At 39.7% G+C, this 27,502-nt stretch overlaps 1 protein-coding gene across 2 annotated transcripts; it reads right to left on the reverse strand.

The window, feature by feature from the left end:
• Window positions 1–2,199: 2,199 nt before the first annotated feature.
• Window positions 2,200–27,466, reverse strand: fam120b (family with sequence similarity 120 member B). Of its 2 annotated transcripts, none has more exons than XM_026224522.1 (11): window positions 27,004–27,466; window positions 23,828–24,861; window positions 23,403–23,583; window positions 21,298–21,399; window positions 19,081–19,253; window positions 18,681–18,773; window positions 13,378–13,584; window positions 12,336–12,444; window positions 9,942–10,052; window positions 9,748–9,796; window positions 2,200–3,470 (listed from the first exon to the last, which is right to left on the reverse strand). In XM_026224522.1, the coding sequence occupies exons 2-11, from the start codon at window positions 24,821–24,823 to the stop codon at window positions 3,449–3,451; spliced, it is 2,043 nt and encodes a 680-aa protein (XP_026080307.1). In that variant the 5' UTR covers window positions 24,824–24,861; window positions 27,004–27,466; the 3' UTR covers window positions 2,200–3,448. The 2 variants fall into 2 exon arrangements, with proteins under 2 accessions (XP_026080307.1, XP_026080306.1); XM_026224521.1 differs by lacking the exon at window positions 27,004–27,466 and adding an exon at window positions 25,693–25,820 and having other exon boundaries at window positions 2,201–3,470.
• Window positions 27,467–27,502: the final 36 nt, after the last annotated feature.

The following is a 27,502-nucleotide window of genomic DNA, read 5'->3' on the forward strand; positions in this document are numbered from 1 at the left end:
TATACACTACTATTCAAATGTTTTTTTTAAATACTTTTATTCATCAAGGATGCATTAAATTGATCAAAAGAGACAGTAAAAATCTATTTGAAATAAATGCTGTTGTTTTAATCTTTCTATTCATCAAAGAATCCTGAAAAAAGCAAAATCACTATTTCCACAAAAATAGTGGAAATAGTGCAACAACTTTTTTTTTTTAACATTAATAATAATAATTAGGGCTGCACGATTAATTGCATGCGACTGTCATGCGTGTCTCTTTAGTAAAGCTGGTTCTGTAAATAGTATCATAATCATAATCGCAGATGAATCGTATTCGGTTATAAACGCGATATTGCGTAGCTTGTCAGCAAACTACGACTCTGTGTAGTAAGTGCCACTCCATTTGAAAGCAGGTGATGGATATTTAATACTAAACACAGAACCAGCTTTACTAAAGAGACACGCATGATAATCACATGCGATTAATCGTGCAGCCCTACTAATAATAGATGTTTTTTGAGCAGCAAATCAGCATCTTAAAGGGATAGTTCACCCCAAAATTTTAATTTGATGTTTATCTGCTTACCCCCAGGGCTGGATGCTTTGGTGTAGGTATGCCAGATGTAGGTGACTTTGTTTCTTCAGTAGAACACAAACGGAGATTTTTAACAAAAAATGTTGCAGTCTGTCAGTCATATAATTGATGTGAATGGGAATCACAGCTAAAACATACAATGAAAAAAAATAATAAAATAAAAAACAAATTAAACCCTGCAGCTTGTAAAGACACAAAATGGTCAGTCTGTGCAAAAAAAGTATTTATATCGCTTTTAACTTCTGATTTGCGTAATGTCCGAACTTTAAGAACTCCCCTGAGCGTGTTCTCAAGCAGGCATGTGAGGCGTCTTCTTCTTCTTCTTGCTTTATGGCGGATCACAGACTTATAAGTGCATTATCACCACCTATCTCAAGTGGACCATTGACACTCCTAATTGAGATTGTAGATAGAATGTCAAAAAATTATATTCATTCCTGCACAGACCGATCGTTTTGTGTCTTTAAACATCAGTGTATCGTCACGAGCTGCAGTGTTTCATTTGTCTTGTTGTGATTTTTGTTTATTTTTGTATGTTTTAGCCATGATTAGTCATGATTTTATTCATTTTGACCAAAATTGTTACAGCTAACAGGAAGTAGAATGTTGCTGCGGCTGCTGTATATTTGGGGACTTCAAAACGTCCCAAAAAATTCTCTACTCTGCCACAGCTGAGATGGTTTTCCGCAACACAGACCCCAGACTCAAAAGAGCAGCCCCGCCTGTCCTCAATTCCACAAGCAGAAAGAGAATATGTGAGGGACTGGGTGCCAGATAATTGTTGGCTCCATCATGCCTGCTTTCCCTCCCTCTGTCTCTCTCGTGCTCGGTGAAGGAAACTGTGATGACAGCGTGCCAAAGTCTGGCTTCTTGTGGCAGCGTGTGTCCCCACCTCCACCCCACAACGCCTGCTGCAGAACAGACGCTCTGTTCCCCACCCACAACGGGCCGGCACCCAATCACCCTCACGCTAACTCCAGCGTCAGCCCGCGGAGCTCTGACCACACGGCCATGAGAATAGAGGCTATATTTACCATCAGCACACACATACGCTATAATTAAACAGATGAAAAGGACAATGCGTTGTAGTGAGCATTGCTAATCTAGTGGTTTTATTTATTTAGTTTAAAAAAAAGCACTGGATACACAATTGGCACCCGGTCGTGCCAGGACTGAGCAAACAGATTTAGAATCAAAGTAAAAGGCTGCACAGGAAATGATTCTGAACGCTTAAAAATAACTTCATTCAGCGTTACATTTGCATAGAAACATCCCAGCCCTTTTCACTGCAGCACGACAGCCGGCTTCCGGAAATAAAAAAATCACGTTCCTTTTCTCTGTAAGGAAACTGGTGTTTAGCGATAAAATATAAACTTTTTTGACAGCGCTAAACTAAGTTCAGAAATGACCATGCTTGTTTTTAAAATAAGTCTCTATGCTTACCAAGGTTGCATTATTTGATTTTAAAACAGTAATATTGTACAATTTTATATAACGGTTTAAATTCTAATATATTTTAAAACGTAATGTATTCCTGTGATGCAAAGCTGAATTTTCAGCATCATTACTGCAGTCTTCAGTATTTAATATTCATACTACTATAAATGTTGAAAATGGTTAGACATATATATATATATATATATATATAGTGAAATTAATTTAAATGTAATTTTTTTCCACTCATATTTTATTCTTAACTGATGATGGTTTCACGGTTGTCAATTTCCAATGATCCCCTACTGTCGATTTCAAATGCTTTTCGACTGCCAAGGATTCATCAATCTGCACATTGTTTTGCATGAGTAAATCTGTCGCCTCCATTTCCTGCTGTGCCTATATGCTCTTCCCATCCCTTGCCGGGTCACGTGTTTGTGTAGTACTGTTTTTCATTCCTGCGGCTTTCTTTCTCTGTAGATAAGAGCAAGAGCTGTGCTTTGACCACTTAAGCTGTGGAACTTTCTCCATATCCTATTTCCGCTCGGGTGTTTAACAATACGTAGCAGAGCCACTGTTTCACAGCAAGGGCATAGAGGGGAACGGACCAAAAAAAAACCCCTCTCGATAAATCACAAGAATAACAATCGTGTTTTTTAGTTATGGAAAATGTGCCCTTGGCTGAAGATGAAAATTCTATGGACATGTAATACGCCGAATCCATGCAATATTTCAGGCAGATTTTAATGTTTGCATGACATAAAATACTGGATGAACTGTAATACTAGAACTTTTAGAAAGGATGGATATGAAACAGAGTATCAACCCAATATGGGGTTGAAGTACATTTTGGTCACGATTTGCCAGAACCACAACCGCGACTTTTGATGAAATGACACGCACATTATCATTACATTTTTTTTTTTAAGAATGGCTGCTTCAAAATCTAGAATCTGAATGTGTTGAGGGAGACAAATAATCTTTGTAATTGTGAACAACTGGAGTCAAGGCCAAACCAGCAGTTGAAAGGTAAGAGATCATCTGAGACTAATTAGGGTCTGAGCAGAATGAATGGGTTTGGCACACAGTTTAGGAAGCTTCCATTTTGGTCACTGATTCATATCATCCACGTGGAAGGGGAAAAAAAGACTGTAATCTCACTATAAGAGGGCTTTCAGGGATGTCACTGAACACAGTTTGTCCTATCTGACTGTTAAAATACATATTCATGTACAATTTGATGTTTTTGAGTGATTTTTACTGGTACTGCAGCAACGTGTGTCACAAACATCTGCAGTCAAAACAAAAGGGCAGAATCTAAATTAAGGCAAGAACATGGACATGAACATTCACATCTGAGAATGAAATGCTTTGTTCTGTGGGTGACAATTGTTTCCACAAGAGAAACAAATTTTATTTCTCATCAGTCAGTGTTGTTTAGTTTTGAGATCGTGGCCATCTACAACAAAAGAAAGGCATTTCAGTTGTCAGTGCAGATTAGAAGTAAATTGCTAATTCTACCAACATGGCATGCTGTAAACTATAAAAGTACAGCTTTTCATGAAAAACTTTGATGTAGGCTTGACAAAAACATGTCTGAGTTTTAAAACAGGAATGGATGGATAGATTGTCCAATCGACCGATGGATGGATGGATGGACAGAAGGATGTGTGGGGATGGACAGACGGACAGGGAGGGAGGTGTCTTATCCAGAGAAGTGCAAAAGTGTACAGGCCAGAAAAACAAAAAACAAAGAGAAAACACTCAGAGACAATCTTGATGTTTTGTATGCTGACTACATTCAACTCAGTGGGAAGAGAATTAAGAGCAACCTCATCTTCTACACCACTCTAATTACTACATGGAAATTTACCATCTGTGAGGAATACAAGCAGATTTTTAAAGAAGGAATTAGTTAAAGGGGAAGATTAACTATATGTAAAGATGACTCATCGTAACCTAAAGGCACATTCCTACAGCAGGGCAATGAACCAAGCCTCATTTGAGGAGATTTTTCGAGTCGAGGAGGAGAGAAACAAGCTTCAAGAAGACTGCACAGACTCTGAGGAGGAAGACCCAGTGAAACTTTCACCTTAGAGACTGTTTAGCTTTGCTGGAACTGGACTTCACTGAATTTAAAGAACACACTCAAGCCAAACACTCAGACACACACAACACAAATCTTTACATCCAAGAGCTCAAAAACCAACTTCAGCTGCTGAAGAAAAACACAACTGAACCCATCCTGAACCTGATCCAGATGTTCTCCCTCTCATGAACTCTAATGGAAAGTTCCTGGACCCACAGACTTGGCGGCGGTGCCAAAAGATGGCAGAGCGTCCACATGCAGCAGCTTCTTTCTGTTTTTTGTCTTTTGACTCGCAGTGTTTTTGTACGTCGTCAGTCGTGAGTTTCTGCTGGATGTTGGCAAAACCGGATTTTTAGAGTTAAACTCACGCGCACACGGAACAGCTGCGGGATCTCGGTCTGCTCCGGAGGCCTACATTATCACCGACCCCCACTGCTGCATCTCGCCCACAGCGGAGGCGCCACAAGCACCATGAGAGGAAGCAGAAGAGGGGTAAGTGCGGAGGTATCCGGGCTAGGCTAATGGCTAACCCACACAAGCCATCTATCCCCACCATTGTACTGGCTAAGGTACGCTCTTTGGACAATAAACTGGACTACATCCGATTACTAAGTTCAACTCAGAGGACTGTGAGAGACCGTTGTGTTTTTGTGGTCACGGAAATATGGCTTAACAACAGCATTCTGGACTGTGGTATTCAGCTCGATCAGCTGACATGCTATCAAGCGGACAGAGCTCTTGTCGCGGGAGGAAAAACCTGCAGCGACGGGCTGTGTGTTTACATCAATGATGCGTGGTGCCGCGATGCTGTTGTGATCTGCAAACACTGCTCAACACTGGTGGATTTTATGATTGTTAAGTGCCGGCCTTTCTATCTGCCGAGGGAATATACTGCCATACTGCTCATCTCGGTTTACATTCCCCCAAACAACAACAACAACAGCAACAGGAATGATGCACTAAATTAACTGCACCAGCACACCACAGAGCAGTAGACAGCACACCCTGGTGCTTTTCTCATCATAGCTGGGAATTTCAACCATGCTGACTTAAAGATTGTGTTTCTAAAAATACACCAACACATACACTTTCCAACACGAGGTAAAAACATTTTAGACTTTTTTTTACACCCCACAGAGAGGAGCTTACAAAGCCCTCCCCCACCTCGGAGCCTCGGACCACATCACTGTCATGCCTGCATACAGACCACTCATTAAAGTCACCAAACCAGTTCAAAAACAGATTTAAGTGGGGCTGGAAGGATCGTCAGAGGCTCTTTAGGACTGCTTTGACACAACTGACTGGAACATGTTTAAGCAGGCTGCGACATACTGTAACACCACTGACCTCCAGGAGTTCTCAGAGACTGTCACTGCCTACATCAACAAGTGTATTGATGATGAAACAGATGAAACAGGAAGCTTCAGAGCTGGAGATGAGGTGGGCCTCAGAACAGCCAGGGCTAACCTATACCGCGGTATCAGAGAGGCTAAGAGACAGCACTCCAGGAGGATAGCCCATCAATTCAGTGACAGCAGATACACTCGGAGCCTGTAGCAGGGGATACGAGCTGAAGACCTTTGCTCGCTTTGAAACACAACAGCACCACTGCACAGAAGACTCCACCTCCTCCCAGCGACCAGGTGATGACACTGACCCCAGACAGCGTGAGGAGATCCTTCAGCAGGATCAATGCACCTGACAACATTAGTGTACTGAGAGACTGTGCAGCAGAACTCACTGATGTCTTCACAGACATTTTCAACACCTCACTTAGTCAGGCTGTTGTTCCCACATGTTTCAAAGCTTCTGCCATCATTCTAGTTTCGAAGAAGCCTTCTCCATTCTGCTTCAGTAACTACAGTCCTTTTGCGCTCACTCCCTTCCTCGTCAAGTGCTTTGAATGGCTAGTCATGCACCACATCAAGTCTGCCCCCCCCCCCCGGACCCCTTTAATTTTGCTTATCGGCCCGACCGCTCGACCGATGATGCCATCGCCACTGCCGTCTACTCAGCACTCACACAGACAAAAAGGAATCAGAATGCTGTTCACAGACTTTAGTTCAGCATTCAACACAATCATCCCTCAACAGCTCATTCACAAACTAATCAAGATAGGGTTCAACACTTCGCCGTGCAACTAGCTGTTGGACTTTTTGACTGGAAGACCTCAGGCAGTACGGGTCGGCAGCAACACATCCAGCACCATCACACTGAACACTGGGGCCCCCCCCAAGGATGTGTGCTGAGCCCCCTTCTCTTCATTCTGCTGACCCACAACTGCACACCGTCACACAACTCCAACCTCTTCATTAAGTTTGGGGATGACACGACTGTGGTGGGTCTCATTAGCAATGAGGATGAGACAAACTACAGGAGCGAGGTGAGTGGCCTGGCTGGGTGGTGCAGTGACAACAATCTCTCTCTGAACATGGAGAAGACAAAGGAGATTGTTGTTGACTTCAGGAGAGCGCACACTCAGCACGTTCCTCTGAGCATCAAAGGTGCGACTGTGGAGAGAGTAAGCAGCACCAAGTTCCTGGGTGTGCACATCACAGAGGACCTCTCCTGGACCGACAACACTGGAGCACTGGCCAAGAAATCACAACAGCGTCTCTACTTCCTCCGCAAACTGAGGAGAGCCAGAGCCCCGGCCCCCATCATGTACACCTTCTGAAGAGGCACCATCGAGAGCATCCTGACGAGCTGCATCACTGTGTGGCATGGCGCCTGCAACGCATCCTGACGGAAGACTCTGCAATGTCTCTCTCCCCTACTACCAGGACATTTATGGAACCCGTCTCACCCGCAAAGCAGAATTAAGTTAATTGCATCATGGACGAGAAGAGAGGTGTGGTAGAGAGAGGATCTGGCCAAACACACTTCTATTATCACATTTGGAAAATTTCACTGCTTGTTAAAACTAAACAACCAAATTGGCACTTCAACCACTTACACACATATCTCTGTGCCATCTATATTCCCCCAGCAGAATCCCCTTACCATGAAGAGGAATATCTGAACAACATCCACACAGAGATCCGCTGTTTCCAGGCCCAGGGAAATGTGTTGCTGTGTGGAGACCTTAATGCAAAACTGGATCTGAACTCGATAACTTACTTTCTGACCATAACCCAAACTCACATTTATATTAAAACAAATCACACACCAAAACAAAACAAGCTGGAAACCTGCACAATGTTTCAGGTTCAGCAGAAATACAAATGGACTCCAGACAGTGCAGAAAAATTCATCCAAGCCCTGAATTCTGAAGAACTGAAGAATCTCATCACTATATTTATGAATAAAAAATTTTAACAACTAAAGATGGTGTTAATTTCACTACAAAAAGCAGCATATATAAGTGAATTGAAAAAGAAAAGCAAAAAATGTACTAAAAAAACACCAAAAGATGAAAAATGGTTTGACCCCGACTGCAAAACACTATGAAAACAACTTAGAAAATGATCAAATGTGAAACAAAGAACCATGCAACACCGGCATAAGAACTGAATACTGTTCAAGATTAAAACAATACAAAGACATAATTACAGCACAAAAGCAACACCATCTGACCAAATGTTTACAAGAAATAGAACATTCAATAAATCGTAATCAGTTCTGGGATATGTGGAATAATCTGAGCACAACAAAACCACAAGACCTACCAATACAAGATGGAAACATTTGGACACAACATTTTGAAAACTTATATAAAGAAATCCCACCAAAACAGCTCAATGACAATTATGATCTGATCAAACAAAATATACAAACATATGAAGACACGATTAAAAATAATCAAAAAACCACTTGACTTCCCAATTACATATAAAGAATCAACAAACAAACTCAAAAGCCAAAAATGTAAAAAAATCTTGGTCCTGACAGCATTCTAGGTGCAATGCTGAAACACAGCACACCTAAGCTTCAGACATCTGTGCTCAAATTATTCAACACTGTACTTAGTTCAGGCAGCTTTCCTGACATCTGGAGCCGTGGACTCATTACTCAAACAAATTGGACCCTAATAATTTCAGAGGCATTAGTGAGAGCAGTAGTCTGGGACAGCTATTTAGCAGTATCTTAAACCACAGAATGGTAAACTTCCTTAACGAGCACGAGTCAGATTGGCTTCTTTCAAATCACAGAACGACTGACCACATTTACACCCTACACACCCTAATCAATAAACACGGAAAACAGACCAAAAATGGAAAAAATATTTGCATGCTTTGTCGATGTCAAAAAAGCATTTGATACTATTTGGCACAATGGATTATATTTTAAGCTTTTACAAAATGGTGTAGGGGTTAAAGTTTTTGACATAATAAAATCAATGTATTTAAACAACAAATGTGCAATCTGAATTGGCAACAAACATACAGAACAAACATCCGTTTGGCAGTGAAGGCTCTCAAAGATAAAGCTCGAAGAGCTATATAGGCAAATTAGAAAAAAATGAAAAATCTTGAAATACCACTTCCAATCTGGTGTAAAATCTTTGATGGTGTGATTCAGCCCATAGCGCTGTATGGAAGTGAGGTTTGGGGTCCACTCAGTGATCAGAGCTACACTAGATGGGACAGACGTCCAACAGAAGCCCTACACACAGAGTTCTGCAAAATGATTCTAAAACTACAAAGAAAAATACCCAATAATGCATGTAGGGCAGAATTAGGCTGATTCCCATTGATAATTAAAGTGCATTAAAAAAAATCACTCAAATTCTGGATGCATCTTAAATCAAGTCCCACAGAATCGCTACATGTTAAAGGGCTACCGACCCAAGAACTGAACCCTGAAAAGAATCTCAGTCAGCTTGTTCTGAGACTTACTATGAACATAGCCTGCTTATTCAATCGAGTTGGTTTCTGTTTATTTGTAGTCACAGTAGTCTATAAATCACATTTAGAAAGAATGATCATTTCTATATTTTTATAAAAGCTCTAGAACAAAAACAATTATTATATTTGTATGACAAAGGCTATACGTGGAGCTAAATGCTTGAGAAGAGACTTATGACGGATAAAATATGTTGTTAAATAAATACATGATTGTGATAGAGAATAAGAACCTGACGTCTGATTTCTCCAGCTGTTATATGTCTGTCGTATGGTGATTATATTCCACATGGATCAAGTTATTTCAAACACTCGCTACTTGACTGAAAGTGAGTTTTGAGCTGAACTTATTTTAAAAAGTTTTTAATGCTGATGTTATGTTAGCTTTATGAAATGATCCGCAGCGTTGATGCTCTCCAGACGTGGAGAAACTCCTCCTTTATTCATAATCACTCCTCTAGCCCCAGGTGGCCCACTTTGGCCCAAGATTTTCGTCGGTTGTTGGCCCCGAGGTAGCACCGACGAGGCACGATCAAGCACCATAAGTGACAGTGGAACTAGCACTAGCATGCCCCGCTTTTAGCCCAACAGTGGAAACGCGAATACAATACAAAAGTGCTACACTTTGTAGGTCTGTATCAATATTGTTGATGGATGAAGCCTGACAATTCTAGGAGGAATAAGAATTGCAAATTCTGGTCTTGGGTCAAGAGTTGGGATCTTTTGTCAAGCCAACATCAAATTCGGTTTTCACAGGTTTACACTGGAAAATATTCGGTTTATGTAGAAAGCACAGAGCTCACCGTGGTGCGAGGTGATACCTTCCTCTCTTTGGATGTCTGGGTCTATAACCTATGGAAGATGATATGCTTTTATTACAGCTTTAAACTCCAAATAGGCAAAATATAAAATATCAAACAAACCATACAAGCTTTGATCTTTTCCTGTATGTCTAACTGTGTTTATGCCAGCGTTTGTCTTGTGTACTGTGGTATACCGTGCTGGTAGTGTGCTGAAGCTCTGGGCTGCTGTCTGAACTCCTGCCGTGTGCTGGGATGCAGCTGGTGTCCTCTTTCTCGATGCAGATCATCGGCCTCCACGGGTCTCGCTATGGCAATAAAAGAAGCATTTAAATGCAGTTTTAATTGCAGGTTTGACTCTCTCACAATTAGTATTTGCAGTGGAGCATCACTGGAAACATAAAACGTACAATTCTGAAGCCTGCACTTCACCACCACGTCCCCAAAAGACTGAGGCAATGATTACTGCCTCAAACGCACATAAATTACAACCAGACTTTTTTTATGTCTACCCCCGACAGCCTCTTGCAATCGACACTTTAGACCTTCTGAGATTCAAAACAATCCTTTTAGTGACAAGAGAAATAATGGAGTGAATTAACTTGAGGAAAAAAAGAGGCAAACTTTAGGAAGCAGAACAGAAATGAGAAAAAGACAAACTGTCTCGTTTTGGTTTTCATGAGTGATGACAGGATATTGTTTCTTTTTTTAATTTTGCCTCTTTAGAGTTTGGAGATCCACCACTTCTTTTTTAAGCATTAGAGGCATAAATGCCATGCTTTATTTTTGCAAGAAATACTAGATAGTTACCCAGATAACATGCATCAAATATCTGAATCCCCTCCTAAAATGATCCCACCTCATAGTTGGTGAAATTCTTGACTATAGTTAGCAATTAAAATAATAAATATGACAGTCATAATGGCATATAACTGTAATAATGACCTAAAATATTTGTCAATTTTTTTTTTAAGTCAACCCTGTTACTAAATGATTTTTCCCTTTGCAAAAAGACGTAACATTTTATAATGAAAAGCAAATATAATATCGACCTGGAGTTATTAAACGTTATTACAAGAAAAAAAACAAATTCTACACTAATCTTAAATTTCATTCTCATTTTATTTATAACTAAATATTCTGACCTCAAACTACCTAGTTCCCATTGTAGCATTTACTTTAATTTTATATTTAAAGCATTTAGCTAGCACTTTGAAATAAGGTTCTGTTTGTTTACTAAATTTAATGCATTAACTAACATTACCTTACAGTGAGCAATACACTGTTACAGTATTTATTCATCTTTGTTAATGTTAGTTAATTAAAATACTGCTTATTGATCCATTAAATAACATTTATACATGGTTTTATTAATGTATTAGTAAATGTTGGAATGAACATAAAGGTGCTGAATGTAGGATTGACACAGAGGGGTTGAACTAGGTATTGGGTTTTTTTCACTCGGCCCCTCCTCAGATTTGACACACACACACACACACAGGTTGCCAGATTGACGACACAAACAGGAACAACCACACTTGACTATGAATGAAATTATATACTCTGTGTTTTCCACAAACTGGTTAACTGGTGCTGAAATACAATTGGGTAAACTGACAGTGGGCGGATTTCACAGACCAAAACAGAGACTGACATTCCGGCCCGGGACGCACTTTTTCAAAGAAGAAAAACTTACTGTTTTTCAGATAAACAAGTATGTTAACTTAGCACGTTTCTTAAATATCTGCAAAGATATTATGGTATTTTTATGCTTTAGTAGAGTCAAAATCTTACATACAGCACTTTTAACTAAGATTAATAAGTATTTTTCATTGTATATATAAATATGTAAAAATGTCATTATTTTTCCATACCATGTTTTGGAAGGGCTAACGAGCATTTCTTACATGATCCCACAGTTGAGTGTTCAGATTGTTTTGAAGTCAGAAAACAGAAATTCCAGATGACCAAAAAACAACAGAACATCAGTCTAACAGGACAAATCTTGAGATTCAAAACACTAAGCCACTCCACCATAATCAGACTAAAATATCTGAGGACAAAAAGCAGCCTATTTGCCTCGAAGACACAACATGAGCAGTTCATGAGCTGGTCGACATCAAGAGGAAATCCAGATGGAGACAATTTCACCATAAGGTCTCTTTTAATCTTTGGACAGAACCACAAAACTCTGGATGGCAGTAAAAATCAAAAGGGGCTCAAGGAGTTTGTAACAGCCACCATGTTATAATTTTGTTGTCTTGTTATGTTACTTAATATAGATTGCAACCTATAAAAAGTAACCCAGAATTATTCTTGTTATGACAAAGCATCCCCTCGATCTAAAATAGCTGTGCCAAACAGAGCGTTTCCACTGGAGTGAGTTATGAAGACTGCTGGCTATTGTTTATCTGCGAGTAACCCGGACATCTCGGCATGCATTTCATTTGAGTCACAACCAGGTCAACAAGCAATCTGTGCCTGTGAAAAGGCCACAGCTCCATTACAATTTACTATGTAAAAAATAATTCTTATGAAGTAAATTTGATGCTGCATATGAAAGGGATAAGCAAATTTAAAGTGATCCGCACCATCGCTGTGTTGTAGTCTGCGCGGTCGGCTGTGGATGGGGACGCCGCGCCTCCTGCAGGCTTCCAGCACCAGCTCTCTGACGGACATGAACAAAGACATCCCAGACGACTAAAATACAACAGAAAAAATAGATATTAAATGCATAATGCATATACAATGACATATTCAAAACCTTAATCCAGTATGTGCATCTATAAATAACCAAATCCATCCAATCGTCCTGAAAGGACACTCTTAAAACGGTCATATCTAATGGCATTTATTTCAAAAGAGTAGAGAGAAAAGACATTTGAAGGCAGATGTGCACTTGGTTTGATGTATTTAGACATTATTATGTGTTCCAAGGATTTTTGGGGCCATTATAAATACAAAAGAGGTCGGAGTGACTAACAGTACGGAGACCTCCATGAAGTCAAGAGGTGACTATGCACAGACTGAGTTGGTTCCTGACTGCATTTATAATTATGAACCAATGTTTATATGTGTGGGTTAAAAAAATTATGTAGATGTTTTGGTCCCTTGGCTTCAGAAAAAACATCGCAGCGATCAAAAACAAAAGAGATTCTGTAACTGTTTTCCAGTAAACCCAAGACATGTAAACAAAAGTTAAACAAAATCCAGTAAACAAAATATGTGTGGCCCATACGATGATCTGATATTCATTTAGTATGTTAATAGGCTTCGGTAGAGCTGCATAGTTCATGATGACATACAAAAAAGATCATGCTAAAACATTTTGTGAACTGCTCAAACCACATTCAAAGATATTCAGAAATGCAGTGCATTTGTAGTACAAATACCAATTCATTATGAAGCATCCCAGACAACAGTCAAAGACCGCCCACTCACCGGTCAGTCCAACATTTATCTAAAACAAAGGCTCTGTGTGACCGGTTGTGTTTGGCTTTGAAAAGTCACATTGCGGTGTGAACAAAGTAGAAGTATCTTGGATGATCTCAAACGGTCAGTTGAGACCGGATCATCCAAGACAGATGTTAGTACCAAGTATAAACAAGGTCAACAGCATTTTCCTGTACTTACATTTCCTTCAAGAAGCTCCTCTTTCGGACAACCTGAGTGGGCTTGCAGATACTTTGAATGGAAGAGCAGGCCGTCGAAGGTCTTCCATGGCATGAGCTCGCCCATTGGGAAAGGGAAACCACAAGCACTGTTGGCTACGATGAGGTAAGTCAGACCCCGCACAAAGAGAGAGCCCAGCTGGACGGCCCTAGGGTCCACAAAAGGGGTCTACATTGGGGAGGGAATACAGAATCACATAAGAAAAAAAACTTTCGAAAACAAGTAGTTTGTTATGGTTTGTTCAGTCAAAATCCAGCTATTTCACTTAATTTCATGTGCGGGTGAAAAAGCAGATTTCACTTGGTCATTGACCAGCAGGAAGTTTCTTAGTTTGAAAATGACTTCTGTGTGAGTGGTGCTAAACTACAGACAAAAAGTTTGCTGAAAACTATTTAAAATGTTGTTCAAAATCATACAATAATGAAAATTAAGAACAAAAAAAGTTCCAAGTGCATATTTTGCCATATTGGTCATGCAAATATGTTGAAGTCTGCTTGGTTTGAAAGTGACTCCTGAGCGGTGCCTCATTCATATTAAGGGATCACATTTACAGATTGGTTATGCTTTTTTTTTGACAGTAGACACCTTTCAATTACCCTTCAAATTGCACAAATTGAAACTGTGAATTAAAAATATGCCTCATGGAAACGCGTCAATTTAGCAAAAATGCCCATATATTGCATAAAAGTTTTTATGCTCGCATTAGGTGGTTTTTCAGGCAATGCAAAAAATGAATAATTCACAAAACTGCAATAAAAAAATGTTTTTTTCCGCATTAACAGTTCACATGGCGTACGTAAAAAGACATATGATCATTCCTCAATGAACTATAACCTCCAAGAAACACTTCATACGTGGCTGCTCTCAAGTATAAGGGGATTTCGCTACCATTATTGTTTAGACTATTTACACCGCTCACGTCTGCAGTGCATTACGGCTCCGAAACGACCCTCGGAGCTGATCACGGCCACCCTAGTTAATGCCTGTGTTATCAGACATGCCACAGCACGTCCTAGAAGCTGCTCTCTGTGCTGCTTCTGTCAAGACACACGCATACTTCTCCTTCAGTTAAATAGAATGGCTGTTGTAGCCAAAATCCTTCCAAATCCGTTGCCATGACTTATTACAAAGAAAAAAAAAAAAAAGTTTTGTTCTCATAAAATCAGTTAAATGGAAGCTGTTCACCAGTCATCTCTGTTTTCGTATGGAAAAGAGCAGCTGGGACAATCTGCTAAACTCTTCCTTTGGTGTTCTACAGATGAAAGTAAATCATACAGGTTGGAAATGACACAAGTTAACGATTACATAATGTTTATTGTGATCAAACTGCTCCTTTAAACCACACCGTTTTTACATCATATTGTCAATCCCCATTGTGTATTTCAACTCAGGCTGCAGGAAGGCAGGGTGTGACCCCAGAGAGCTCACCTGAAGCGGCCACGTGGATAAGGGGATGTTTACCAAGCCCCCCCCCCCCCCCCCCCACACCAAACAGTCTGCTGGTCAACTGGTCCCCCACCCACAGGAGATAAGAGACGGACTGATTAGCTTCCGTGACATCAAAACATAAAACTGGCCTGCCACCTGCTCTGCTCTCAAACACAGCTTAGACTAAAGCAAACAAAAGAGAAGCTGGAGATAAAGCCCAAGTGACAGCAGCAGCCCACTGCCCGCGCCCTCCAGGCCACCGTCTGAAATATTACTCTGTTTACACAGGCCTGACTTCCTCCTCGTAACCATGCCTCTTCAGTGAAACGAGAGCATTTAATCACATTCACTGTTATGCATAAGGTTTAGAGAGTGGGATGAAGTCGACCGGCTTTGATTAAACCGCTTAAAAAGACACGTAAAAGTCTTAGCACCTTTAGAGCCGCTAATTGCTCAGTGTGGAAGTCAATAGGCCTCGGGACAATGCTGATGCCACCCTGCTGCTGTAAAGGTATAGAGTGGGACAACAAACCAGAACAGCAGCTGCTCTGCAAGCATTTCAACAGTGAACAATGAGAGATGCCTGAAGGACCGCTGGACCCCCTGAAGACACACAGCTCAACACTGATGGTAAACTACAGCCTTCTGATCAGGCTCTGCACCTGTGCCATACCTTAATGCACGTCTGCTCAATGTTACTACTGTAAACATTCACGCATGACAAGACAAGGCTTGTCTGAGTCTTGTGTGGTATTTCAATGAACTTTCAATTTTTCATTTGCTAAATAAACATTGTGGGGTTGCGTCTGAAACCAGTTTTGTGTTGATAAAGGGTTGGGAATCAAGAACAGATTCAGGTTTTTTTTTTTTTTTAATACTTGAATTGAATGATTAGGTTCGGTCAGTGGTTCCTAAAAGGTTGCATTCATCCACCATTACAAACAGGTGACTGTATTACACTAGCTTTTGCTAGCGATTAATGCACCGTTACTGGATTCTAAAGCAAAATGCAAAAGATTTGTTATGGTTAGGGTTTGTAAATGTACAGAATTAAATTATTCTGGTTCTAATTCAGCGAATTAGTGACTCAAAACAGTGGTTTCTGCATTTTTTTCTTACTTCCTTATGAGTCAGTGAAAGCTGGGGCAGGTTTATGAGTTGGACTTCTGTGTGAGTCAGTAGGACAGAACCAGTAACAGAACTGAATGCCATTAAAATGATTTGCCTTCAGTCCTTCTGGAAAAAATTTATGAAATAAAACATACTAATCTGACTCTGATTAGAAGTGGTTCTCACAAATCAGTCTCAAATTCATACATTATAAGTTTGGATTGATGTATGACTAACTCGGTACTGTTGTTTTATATATATATATATATATATATATATATATATATACCAAAACCGTGACTCTAAAACTGTGAAACAAACTAAACTGTGAAATATATATATTATATAATATATATATATTAATTAGGGGCGGAACGGTTCAACTTTTTCATGGCTCGTTTTTTTCACTGTTTTAGAGTCACGGTTTCGGTACAGTTTGGTATGTGCTATGTTTATGGAAAAACTATTAAAAAAAAGAATATTCTAACTACAAGCAACAGCACAAATAAATACAATAGAGTAAAATACAAATAAAAGAAACATTTTTTTTTTTTTTTTTTTTTTAAGGTGGTCTAACAAGTTTTTAGGTACAGAAATTGAATAAAGTAATCAAATGTAAAACAACATTGCATATTTCAATGTATAAATTAAACATTGTTCTTTATTTAAAAGCTTTAAAAGCTTTTCAATCAAAAGCAGTGAGTGATGTATTTATTGTTCCTGTTTGCTTAATAAAAACACTGTCACTTTAAGAGAATGCACTGATACAGTAAGCCTATGTCTGCTGTAGGGTACTTACCAAAACGGGCATAATTTTTGTGTGAATTTGTCCATTTAAACACAATATTTCAGAGAGGGTTTGCGCTTCGGATGAGCACATGTACAAATCTTAAATGAGTTCAGATCAAACACAGATATTAACGTGTGCTGTTCAGGTCTACCAGCACCCGGGTGAAGACAGAATAAATGACTGCTCATATTCCAGCATACTGCATTCGCATTGAACAAGAGTGCATGGTTTGTTTGTTCGCATGCATCAACAGAAAAATATATTAGCTGAACCCTGTTTGTTTTACGAGCAAACCATATTACAGATGCTTTCTCAGATTTAAGTTGAAAAGCAGTCCCAGTGCGTGCCGAACCGTGTGTGGAGAATGTCTGAATTGGAATCGTTAAATTCATCCCTTACAGATGCTGTGTAGTGGCATCCTTAGCTAGCCTTTACATTCCCTTACTATGACAAAGCAACACGGGGGAAGCAGATTAGAGGGGGGTAATCAGCCAGCCCCTGGAGACTCTCCTGCCATCTGTCTGTCTCTTACAGCCTCTTCCCCCCCAACCCTTTCACATTTCAGGCAGATGTGACAGTGTGACTCCCGATGGGAGACAACAATGGAGCGTGTAACAGGTGCTCCAGACACCCCATGGCACATGGGAGGCAGGAGAGATTAACACACTTTCATCTGGCCAGCGGCAGGCTGTTGCCACCGTGCCTTGAGCATACACGCATCTCTGGGTTAACGAGAAACCCTACACCTGTTGCCCTGCGCACCCTCTAAACACACAACCCCTCAGCGCTATCATTCATCACCCTACATAAACCCAGCCATATCACTTCACTTGAGCCAAGATGTAAACACGTGGGAACATATATAAATAAATACTGCGGCCAAGTGCATAATAAACAGCCATTAAAAGGCACAAAAGATACAGAGTCCGCCATTGTCTGAGTGATTGCAATTCTTTGCTCGGACCACGTTTGCAAAAGTACAAAAACATATAATGTGTAAACAACACAAACACATCTTAATAGTTGATTTGTATTGTCAACAGCTTGGCGTTTCACCAGTCAAGGGCGAGATAAGCATCAGCATCTGAAAACAACAGACTGGAGGGATTCACACCAGACGCAAAAAAGCATGGCCGTAGACACGGGAGAATCTGTAAATTAGGAGGAGGCTTGCTGGATATCTCCCAAGAGGCTCTAATTTGTCCCTCTATCATCCATTATCTGTGCTGTGGGGAGGGCTCTCAATCCAAGCACTGCGAAACCACAGGCCGCCCTTGAAATAGCACGTATAAGAGGCTTAAATTACGGTGGGAGCTGAAATAGCCCTGTGGTCGCCGGCGGGGCCGACGCGGAGCCCGTCACCAGAGCATCGCTCTCAGGTTCAGACCACAATTAGAGTCGTTTCTGAGAGGAATGTCACAAAGCAACCAGAAATTATCCCTCCAGTCTCTTTACCCGTTTTTTCCAAATAGCAAAAGAATCTGATGCATCTCTCAAGTAAAAGCCTTGATTTGTTGCATCTCCATGTTGTTGTGCCGATTTGACATGAATTACAGTGTTTTTCGTCTACTGTAGCTATTTTAAATGGATACATTACCTCAAAAATGAAGTTGTGTCATAATTTACTTTCCCTCATGTTTTGTTCCTACAATGAAAGTCTATTCCATCAAATCTTAGAAGATCCAAAAAGAGTCATAATGATACGGGACGCCTACGTGTACTTCACTATATTAGTCCTGTTAAGTCGTAGCTAAGATGATTTAAATGGTCTACAACACTTGAACATTCACATAAAATTATGGCTTAATGTTAAAACCCTTATGTTGTTCTCCACCTGTATACAGACAGACCCCATACCAAGCCCAGTTCAAACGGGTGAGTATGCGGGTGTACAAACAATACTTTCAGAAAGGCAGAGGCGGTGCAAACGACTCACCCAGAGCTGTTGCACTTCTCCGAAGGATTTGTGTCTGAGACAAACAGCTTGGCTTAGATATGCATCTACGTCTTCCAGGGAAAGCTGTCTCGCCTAGATCCAGGAGCAAACGGTGGTTTTATTCCACATGCAAGCTGTGACAATCACACTCATGTATACACAACAAGCATCAAGTGTCACCACACACACATCTGTACACAATGCAAGGGTATGCCAGTTGTCTGATAAGGACTACACACTATAAACAGTGTTGAAGAGACACTGCAATGAGGCCAGATCATTAATAAATAAAGGCTAACAGAGCATACGTGGTGCGAATGGACCTGAACAAAGCCATTTGTTTACATTCAAGTGAAAACCTCAGTGGTGCGTGGGATCAAGGATTAAAAGTTAAACAAACCTGAATGGCGATGTAGGTTACCAGACAAATCACAGCAATCAAAGGGCTGTCAAAGGTCTTCAGCTCTTCAGTAAACTCATACAGGTCAAAGACATCCAGGAGTGTTGATGTCTGAACTGCTTTCACCTCTGGGTCCGTCCTAAACCACAGAGCCATCAGATCAGGGGACCCTTCTGTTGATCAACGAAAACCACAAGTTCAACTTGTATGAGAGTAAATTAAAGGGACAGTTCACCCAAAAAATGAAAATTTGCTGTTCATTTACCCACCCTCAGGCCATCCGAGATGTAAGAGACTTTTTTTTTTCAGTAGAACAGTAAAGAAGATCTTTAGCTGAAAATTTGCTTCTTTGTGATTCATAATATGCAAGTCGCTTTTTAAAGGTCCCGTTCTTCATGATCCCATGTTTTAAACTTTAGTTAGTGTGTAATGTTGTTGTTAGAGTATAAATAATATCTGTAAAATTCTGAAGCTCAAAGTTCAATGCCAAGCGAGATATTTTATTTAACAGAATTCGCCTACATCGAACGACCCGTTTGGACTACACCCCTCTAGTTCCTGCAGTAATGACGTCACTAAAACAGTTTTTTGACTAACCTCCACCCACATGAATACACAAAAAAGGGGCGTGGTCTTGTTGCACTCCGACGGAGAAGAGGAAGAGCTGCGTTTGTGTTTGCCATGTCGTTGAAACGAGTCCAATCATCTTTATTTGGGCTTCCCAGGAACGCTGTACTTGGAGATTAATGGTTACAATTTATGTTTAACTCTGTTCCCGAAAATTATAATCCACATGCAAACTATGTGCAGCACATTTTGCTGAGGACAACTTCCTCAATCTCAATCAGTTTAATGCCGGATTCACACAAAGATTATTATTGAAAGATGGAGCAGTTCCCTCTTTGTCTGGAGAAGGCGTTGTTTATGGACCACAACAGGTAACATGTTATATTGCACACTGTAAACACTATCAAAGCTTAAAAAAACACGAAGAACGGGACCTTTAAGAATTAAAAAATGCATGTTAAGGAACACAAAATTAATACCTGTGGCTCCTGATGGTATAATGAGGTGCTGTGAAGCAAAATGATCAGTCTGTGCAAGAAACTGAACATCATCTACAATATTATTACCTGCAATCCACAGCCTCAGATTAACAGTCCGAGTGATGTTTGGTTCACGAACGAATCATTCTTTTGAACCGGTTCTTTTTGGTGAACTAGTTAAACCTCTTGAATGAAGTGGTAAAAATAATATTTTTTTGTTTTCTCATTGTAAGGTGAGCTTAGAAAGAAAAACGTATGCACTTTAAATGCTTTAGACATGGAAAACATCCACGTTTCATGAGAACTGAACCAGTTCATTAAATGAACGGTCCAGAAGTACCAGTTCACGGAAAAGAATCAGATTTCCCCATTGTCTGAGGCTGTGAATTGCAATGTTGTAAATAATGTTCAGTTTCTTGCACAGACCAAAAGTTTCGCATCTTAAGACATCAATATATCATCAGGAGCCATGGGCATTAATTTTGTGTCTCTTGATAATTATCTTTTTTTTTTCTTTTCCAGAGATAGGTAGCCCCTGGCTTGCATTTTATGAATCACCAAGGAGCACGGTTTCACAACAAAAAAAACCTTCATTACTGTTCTACTCAAGAAGAAAAAATCACCTACCCCTCAATGGCCCTCAAAGGGTGAAAAAAATTAACAGTTCATTTTAATTTTTGAGTGAACTATCTTTTTAAAGATTGGATAACTGGACAGTTATAATAAAAGGATATGATCTTATAATAATTTGTGGTTACTAAATAATGGTTTTAAATCATTTATGGAGATTGCACTCACAAATATAGCTAATAAATATATAACTTTATATTTACTTCTCTGTCTTTCGCATTTTTTTTACATATGTTTCAGAATCCCCTAATATTCGTATTGGATGCTCTGTAATGCAGTGATGAAATATGCAATGCAGCAAAATGCACTGAACAAACCATATGGCCTTTTTTCTATTTATCACAAAGCATGCAATCATGCTTTTCAAGGAAATACAAAAGAGCAAACGAAGAGAATTATGTACACTAACAACACCACATATATCTCTTGAGATTATCAGAGGATTATTTAAGGCTGCAATCCACTGCATCACTTTTAAAATAAAAACAGATGCTATACACTTTCGAGCAAATATGTAGAACACAACTTCTCAGTGACATACTTCGATTATTAAGGGGTTTTGGAGTGACCCTGGTTGGCTCCGTAAGTGGATTTCCTGGAAAGACGAACCATTCTTTGACGGACACAGTCTGACCAGAACAATCTAGAAAACAGAGAGAGGTTTATATGAACTGAGAGCAACAATGGCAAAAAAAGTGGCACAGAAAGGGCATTTGTGTAATAGGTTTGAATGTTATGAAATAATTTGACTGACAGAGCCTTTCCAAAATTACAGTTTAGTGTCGACTGTTTGAAATTGATATGTTTTGTCCCCTTTGGTCTGGCTCTTCTTTTCAAAAGCACGTTCACCACATATTTGCCCACACCACAAATAATGAACACAAACAAAACAATTCCCAGAATACTACAAAGCAATGGAGATGTATTTTCTGTTAACGGCACAGTAAGAGGACAACCTATATTTCTATACCTCAACTAAATGCCTATGTTAAGGCATTAACATAAAAAAAATAATTTTATCCAAAGATCACTTTATAAAAAAACTGCAGCATAGATTTCTTCCAAAATGCACTGACAAAAATACATCACACTTCACTTAACTACATCTTCTGACCAATAATAATAAAAAAAAAAGTATAATTAAGAAATTTATAGCCAATTAAATATTTAGTAGTTTTATCGAACATGGAAATTTCCATGACTTCTAAAGATTTTTACTGATTATGTCGAGCTCAGAAAACTACGTTATATTATATATTTCATCAGGTTTTTCCACGACCGCGGGAATCAGTGTTATTTTAGTATTACATACCGTATACCATGATAGTATTTATTCATATTTTGAATTAGCTTTGTTATATTTTCATTTTTTATTTTAATTTGAGTTTTTTTTGTTATTTGCCTTTTATTTTGCATTATTAAATTAACTCTTATTTTCTTAAGTTGAAGTAATTTTAGTATTTCAACTTTCTAATTTCCATAAAAATATTTTTTATAAATTAGCGTCGCACACCTGTATGTCACAGATAGGTGCGCAGGAAAAAAGACTGATATAGTCAAAGTATGAGAAAACAAGAAAATCCCGCACACTATCAACTTGCAAAACAATAAAAATATTTTAAATTAAATTTAAATCTTTTTAACAAACAAAAAAAAAAGTCATCTAATACTTATGTATTATTATAGCTCTATTTCAATTAACAATTTTAGGCTGCATTTACGCTGCAGGTCTTGATGCCCAAATCCGATTTTCTGACTATATCCAAATTTTTTGACAACCCGCTTATGTCATCTTTCAAAAGTGACCCGTATCCGATTTTTGCATTTACACTATACACCGCTGAAACTACCAAACGTAGACATTCTGACATGGAAATGAAGTAAAACAGCACGAAATACAATGGATGCAGATGCAAATAAAATTATATATATATTTTGCTTTCCACAATATTTTGAAAAGTCAACAACAGAAAAAAAGAAATCAGCAAAACATTGGTCTCGTATGGCAGAGAAAAAAAAGGAGAGCCCTTTATTTATGTAACAACCCTGCATTTTTGCATGCACTGTCTCTTCACCCCAAAGACTTAATAGACATGAAACCTCCGTATTGCTCAACTGCGTGTATCCTTCGTCCTCCATCGCGCCTATAATAAGTCATGTGATCTCAGCTGAGTTGACATCACTTTTTTAATGACGTACGGCTCGCATTTACTGGGGAATATCCGATTTCTCTGCTTACATGGCACATGCACGTTTCTGATTCATATCCGATTTATTACCACATATGAATGAGGCCTGAATCTGATCTGAGAAAATCGAATCCATGCGGTTTTTTCCTGCTTACACGTTCACCGGTCATATCCGATCTGTGCCACATGAGAGGAAAAAATCAGATTTGGGTCACTTGAACCATGCAGTGTAAATGGGGCCTTAGTTAACAACAAACACTGCTGGGAACTATTTGTAATGTTATTTTGCAGGTTCATACTTGAGAAATCGACAGTTTACTGTATTATGTTATTAAAAATGCTCTTCTTCATTTAGTTGGCTTCATCTCAGTTGCATACAAGTCACAACGTAACAGAAAAGCATTATATAACAATACATGTTCAATAAATTCTGAGTAAACACCGAAAGGGGACGCACCTGGCTGCACTGGCAGTAAAAGGCCGTAGATTCGTTCTCGGACAGGCAGATATAAGACGGCTTGCGGTGGTAACTCCACCTCATCCTCATCTTCCAACGTGTTACTGCACTCCACGACTCCATCATATAACACATTATAGAGCAGGAAACACTCTGCCCGTGTGTGCTTTTCTAGCGCCGCCTGAAACATGGAAACACTTAGTAAGAGAAAGCCATGTTACTTCTGCTAGCAAAAAGTCGGAGTTAAAGTGTACCTTGTATATTTTATTAAGCATTTTTAGAAGCCAAATTATATTACCAGCATTTAAAGTTCTAAATGTTATGCATTTAATATATACCATGCAATTCAAAATGAGAAAACTTTGTTTAATTGCATGTTTAAATTAGATTTTAAGTCCCAAATAGTGCATTGGTTTTTTTTTCACCTGTAATATGTCACCTGGAACAAACTCGCCCATCAAACACACAGACTCAGGAACGGGACGGCTGCTTTCTAACCAAGGGGATGTTTGGCCTGGAAGTAAATACATTGCTATGCCTTTTTCTAAAGCTTCTTTCTCTTCTTCAACTAACGACAGTGAGGAAAGACCTAATGCTGGATGATGAACGTTAATGAAGTCTGCAACAGCGTAGACCTTGTCTCCCTGAACTTGCCTGTGTTTCTTTCGAAATGACTCCAAAGCGCTGTTGCGGAGACGCTGCATTTGCTGTTCAGACACCACGTCATTACCTAACAGACTGGCCAAGAGAGGAAGGTCTGTCATATGAAGCTTCAAAACTCGGCACAGCCGCTCTCTGGAGAACAGCACTGTTGTCATGTTGGTCAAACTGAGCTTACTGATGGACAGATATGGAACCGTGTTGTAGATAACAAAGTCTGTGTCTTGACCGAGGATGCCCATGCAGTCGTGAGACAAAGTGTAGTCGGAAATCTCATAATCTCCTTCGCGAACAGAGCACCGTGTTTCCTGGCCGAGGCTTTTGAGGGCAAATCTGGAGAAGGTTGCGAGTCCGGAGGGAAGGCAGAAAAGGTCTCTGCTGTCCGGCTGCTGACCGTGAGTCTTAATGTGCTGAAATATTCTCGCGATGTCTTGGTTGACTCTCAGGCGCCTCTTCACCCACTCTGGCCGCTTTTGATCCTCGACCGTTCCGTCGAAGAAAAAGACTAAGCCTATGCCTGCAGCCGTGAACGCATCCACGAACTCTTGAAGGATGTGCATGTACTCTTGCCACTGACCGCCATGGACCCAAGCTTGACAGCGATACCAGTATCTTAAACAGGCCATTCCGTCCACTACTAATGTGGCGGCTCTGTCCGGATGGGCTTTGACATGATCCACCGCCATCTGTTTCAGATCCACTGGCACACACGTGTCTGCGCAGCACGTCTCCATGAAGTACTGTAAGCCCTTCACACCCATCTTAAGCTGAATGAAAGCTCATCCGCAGCTTCATGCACCTAAAACCAAACATAAAAGTGCATACATGAATGGTAATGCCCCATTTTCTCTTTATTAAAATTATGATTTTGTAAAATCTCAATGCATCTGTCAACTCAATAATGCATACAACTTAAATTATACACTGAAATTTAAAAAAAAAATCATATTCCTATGGTCTTTTTTTTTATCTGAAATAAATGTATTTTATTTAAGGATGTTTAGATAACAAAAATACTGAGGAAGGTGCTACTTTTTTTTTTTCAGTGCATGCAACATTTAATGCCCTGATTTGGAATTTATGATTTTCTGCTCTGATTTAAAGCCTTTTGAAAGCATTATATTGTGGAATGGCGAATTAAAACATTTTAAGAATCACTGTTTACTTCTCACTGTTCTTTATGAACGAATGCATGCATGAATGAATAAGTGACCCAACATTCTTTTTACTGACTTATGATATGCATCATTTATCACTTTAACACTTTTTAGTCAGCCACAATTTAGACTATACATAAATGGTTTGAAACCATCCTGTAATGTCTAAGCATTCATCCATTTAATGCTAATAATGCTAAATAATGCTAGATTTGCCAATATATAAATAAATTGAAATGTTCCCGCTATATTCATGTTTTAAGCTGTAAATAATTATCTTTTATATACAGTTTATTCTAACGCATTACAATAGTTTCTCCTCCTGAAAAACACCGGATAATATGAATGCATGTTTCTGAGAGACCCTTTACTGTGTCCACCTGTGTGTGAGGATATGGAGCACTAGTGTCCTTTATCACTTAATGTCACAGATATTAAACCCAGTGCTGCTCAAGAAACAAAAACTGACTCACTATTTGGAGGAATGCACGCAAGAATACTCGACTAATGAGCTTTAAACGCTCTCTCGCTCAATGCTGCATGACTGCTACAGCAGCAGAACCGCTAGTGTTTACAATGTTGCGCTCACTTCCTGTTCCGGCGCGACAATCTCACCAGCCAATCAGCGTGTTCCTTTACAGTGAATTTAAATTGAAAAACAAGACAACGTGTCCACAGCTGAAATATATATTTGAAATAATGTAAGACATGCTCTGGTCGATAACAAATCTGAAAAAAAAAAATTTTTATATATAAAATTAAAAATTAAATTTATGCATTTAGCAGACGCTTTTATCCATATATATTACTATAATGACATTTAAAAACACGAGTCACGATTGAACTGATACGATGCTAAATTAAGAAAAAGGATTTCACAAAGTAGTTTTGTAGTTTCAAAAACTGATAGAGAAAAAAAAGTATAATAATAAAATTGTCTTCTGTGATAGATACAGCTCGATGCGTTTAAGTTTTTCACATTTCAATTATTTAACCTTTGAATCATAGTTGCATGATATAAATAACAGATGTGTTGTTACATTTGGCAGACGCCGGATTCCAGTGTAGCACAAGGTTTGGGTCAATTATTGATTTTCTTCCTCTTTGAACCAAAGTTTCTCACATAAACAATACCACCCCAGGGGAAAGGGGCAGATGTTCCCTAAAGGATGATGGCACGCGACAGTCCTCGAGCCTGTTGAAGAATTCACTCACCCCTCCTGCTCTCGCTCTCTCTCTCTCTTTCTCTCTCTCTCTCTCTAACACACACGCGCGCGCGCTCTAGTAGCATATACTCGAAACTCTATCATGACTCTAAATCAAACAGCTCGTGTGCATTAATATAGTCGATGGAGAATCAGTTTCGATAAAACTTAAGTAACTTCGTAAATCCGGGGCAATCTATTTCGCTGTAGGTTTTATTGTTTTTTCTTGCAATTGTTGCTGTTTTTCCATAATGAGTGCGCCACCCGAGCCACGCGACACATCCTTTGTTATTTTAATCAGTGCAAGTTCTTGCTGCGTCATGAATGATGGCGAACCTACTCTTACTATAGTGCATTGTTCGTTTCCCGAACACAGAATAAGCTTTAAACGCATTCGCATGCACGATGCCACAACACTTTGATCGCCTGTTGCGTATACAGGAATGCGCGTTCATCTCATTCAGAAACATTTGCGCTCCACTTCATTTGAGCGATCGATTGGCAGACACTCTCCCACAAGCCGTTACCGCGGTCGTTACTGCCTGTGTTCCCACGGCCACTTAGTGCAGCTTCCCTCACCATATGGCCCAGCAGCGGCATTCATGCGCTCATGCTTCCAGTCTCATTTGGAGAAGCCTGCGTGTGCGCGGCTGCGCGCGGCCCGGAGAGGCAGTGGAGACATGCAGTTGCGATGTGAAAAAACGCCATTTGGTTGGGAGCAGATGGTTGGCTTGGGGGGCTGTCCGCGTCTTCAGAGAGAGTCCCCGAGGGCTCCCCTTGTATTCAGAATCAATGAAAATTAAAGCGCAAAGAAAGATGAAGAGTCAGACCTCGAGTCCCGGCTTTGTTCGTCGCGGCTGCTGGTGGGCAGGAGTTAAAGTACAACAGCCCCCTATAGAAACACTTAAGTTAAACAGTCTCCCCATAGTCCACCTTCAGAAAAGAGGAGGAATGCGAGAAAGGAGCTTTCTGCTTGATTTAACCAGGACAGAATCGCGTGGCATAAATTATGCTTGAAAAGAATAAGCGAAGTGGGCATAAATCTGAGGGTTTTCAACCTGCTTTTCAAGTGATGCTT

The sequence above is a fragment of the Carassius auratus genome, chromosome 38 (genome assembly GCF_003368295.1).
Source record: "Carassius auratus strain Wakin chromosome 38, ASM336829v1, whole genome shotgun sequence".
Classification (NCBI taxonomy): Eukaryota; Metazoa; Chordata; class Actinopteri; order Cypriniformes; family Cyprinidae; genus Carassius; species Carassius auratus.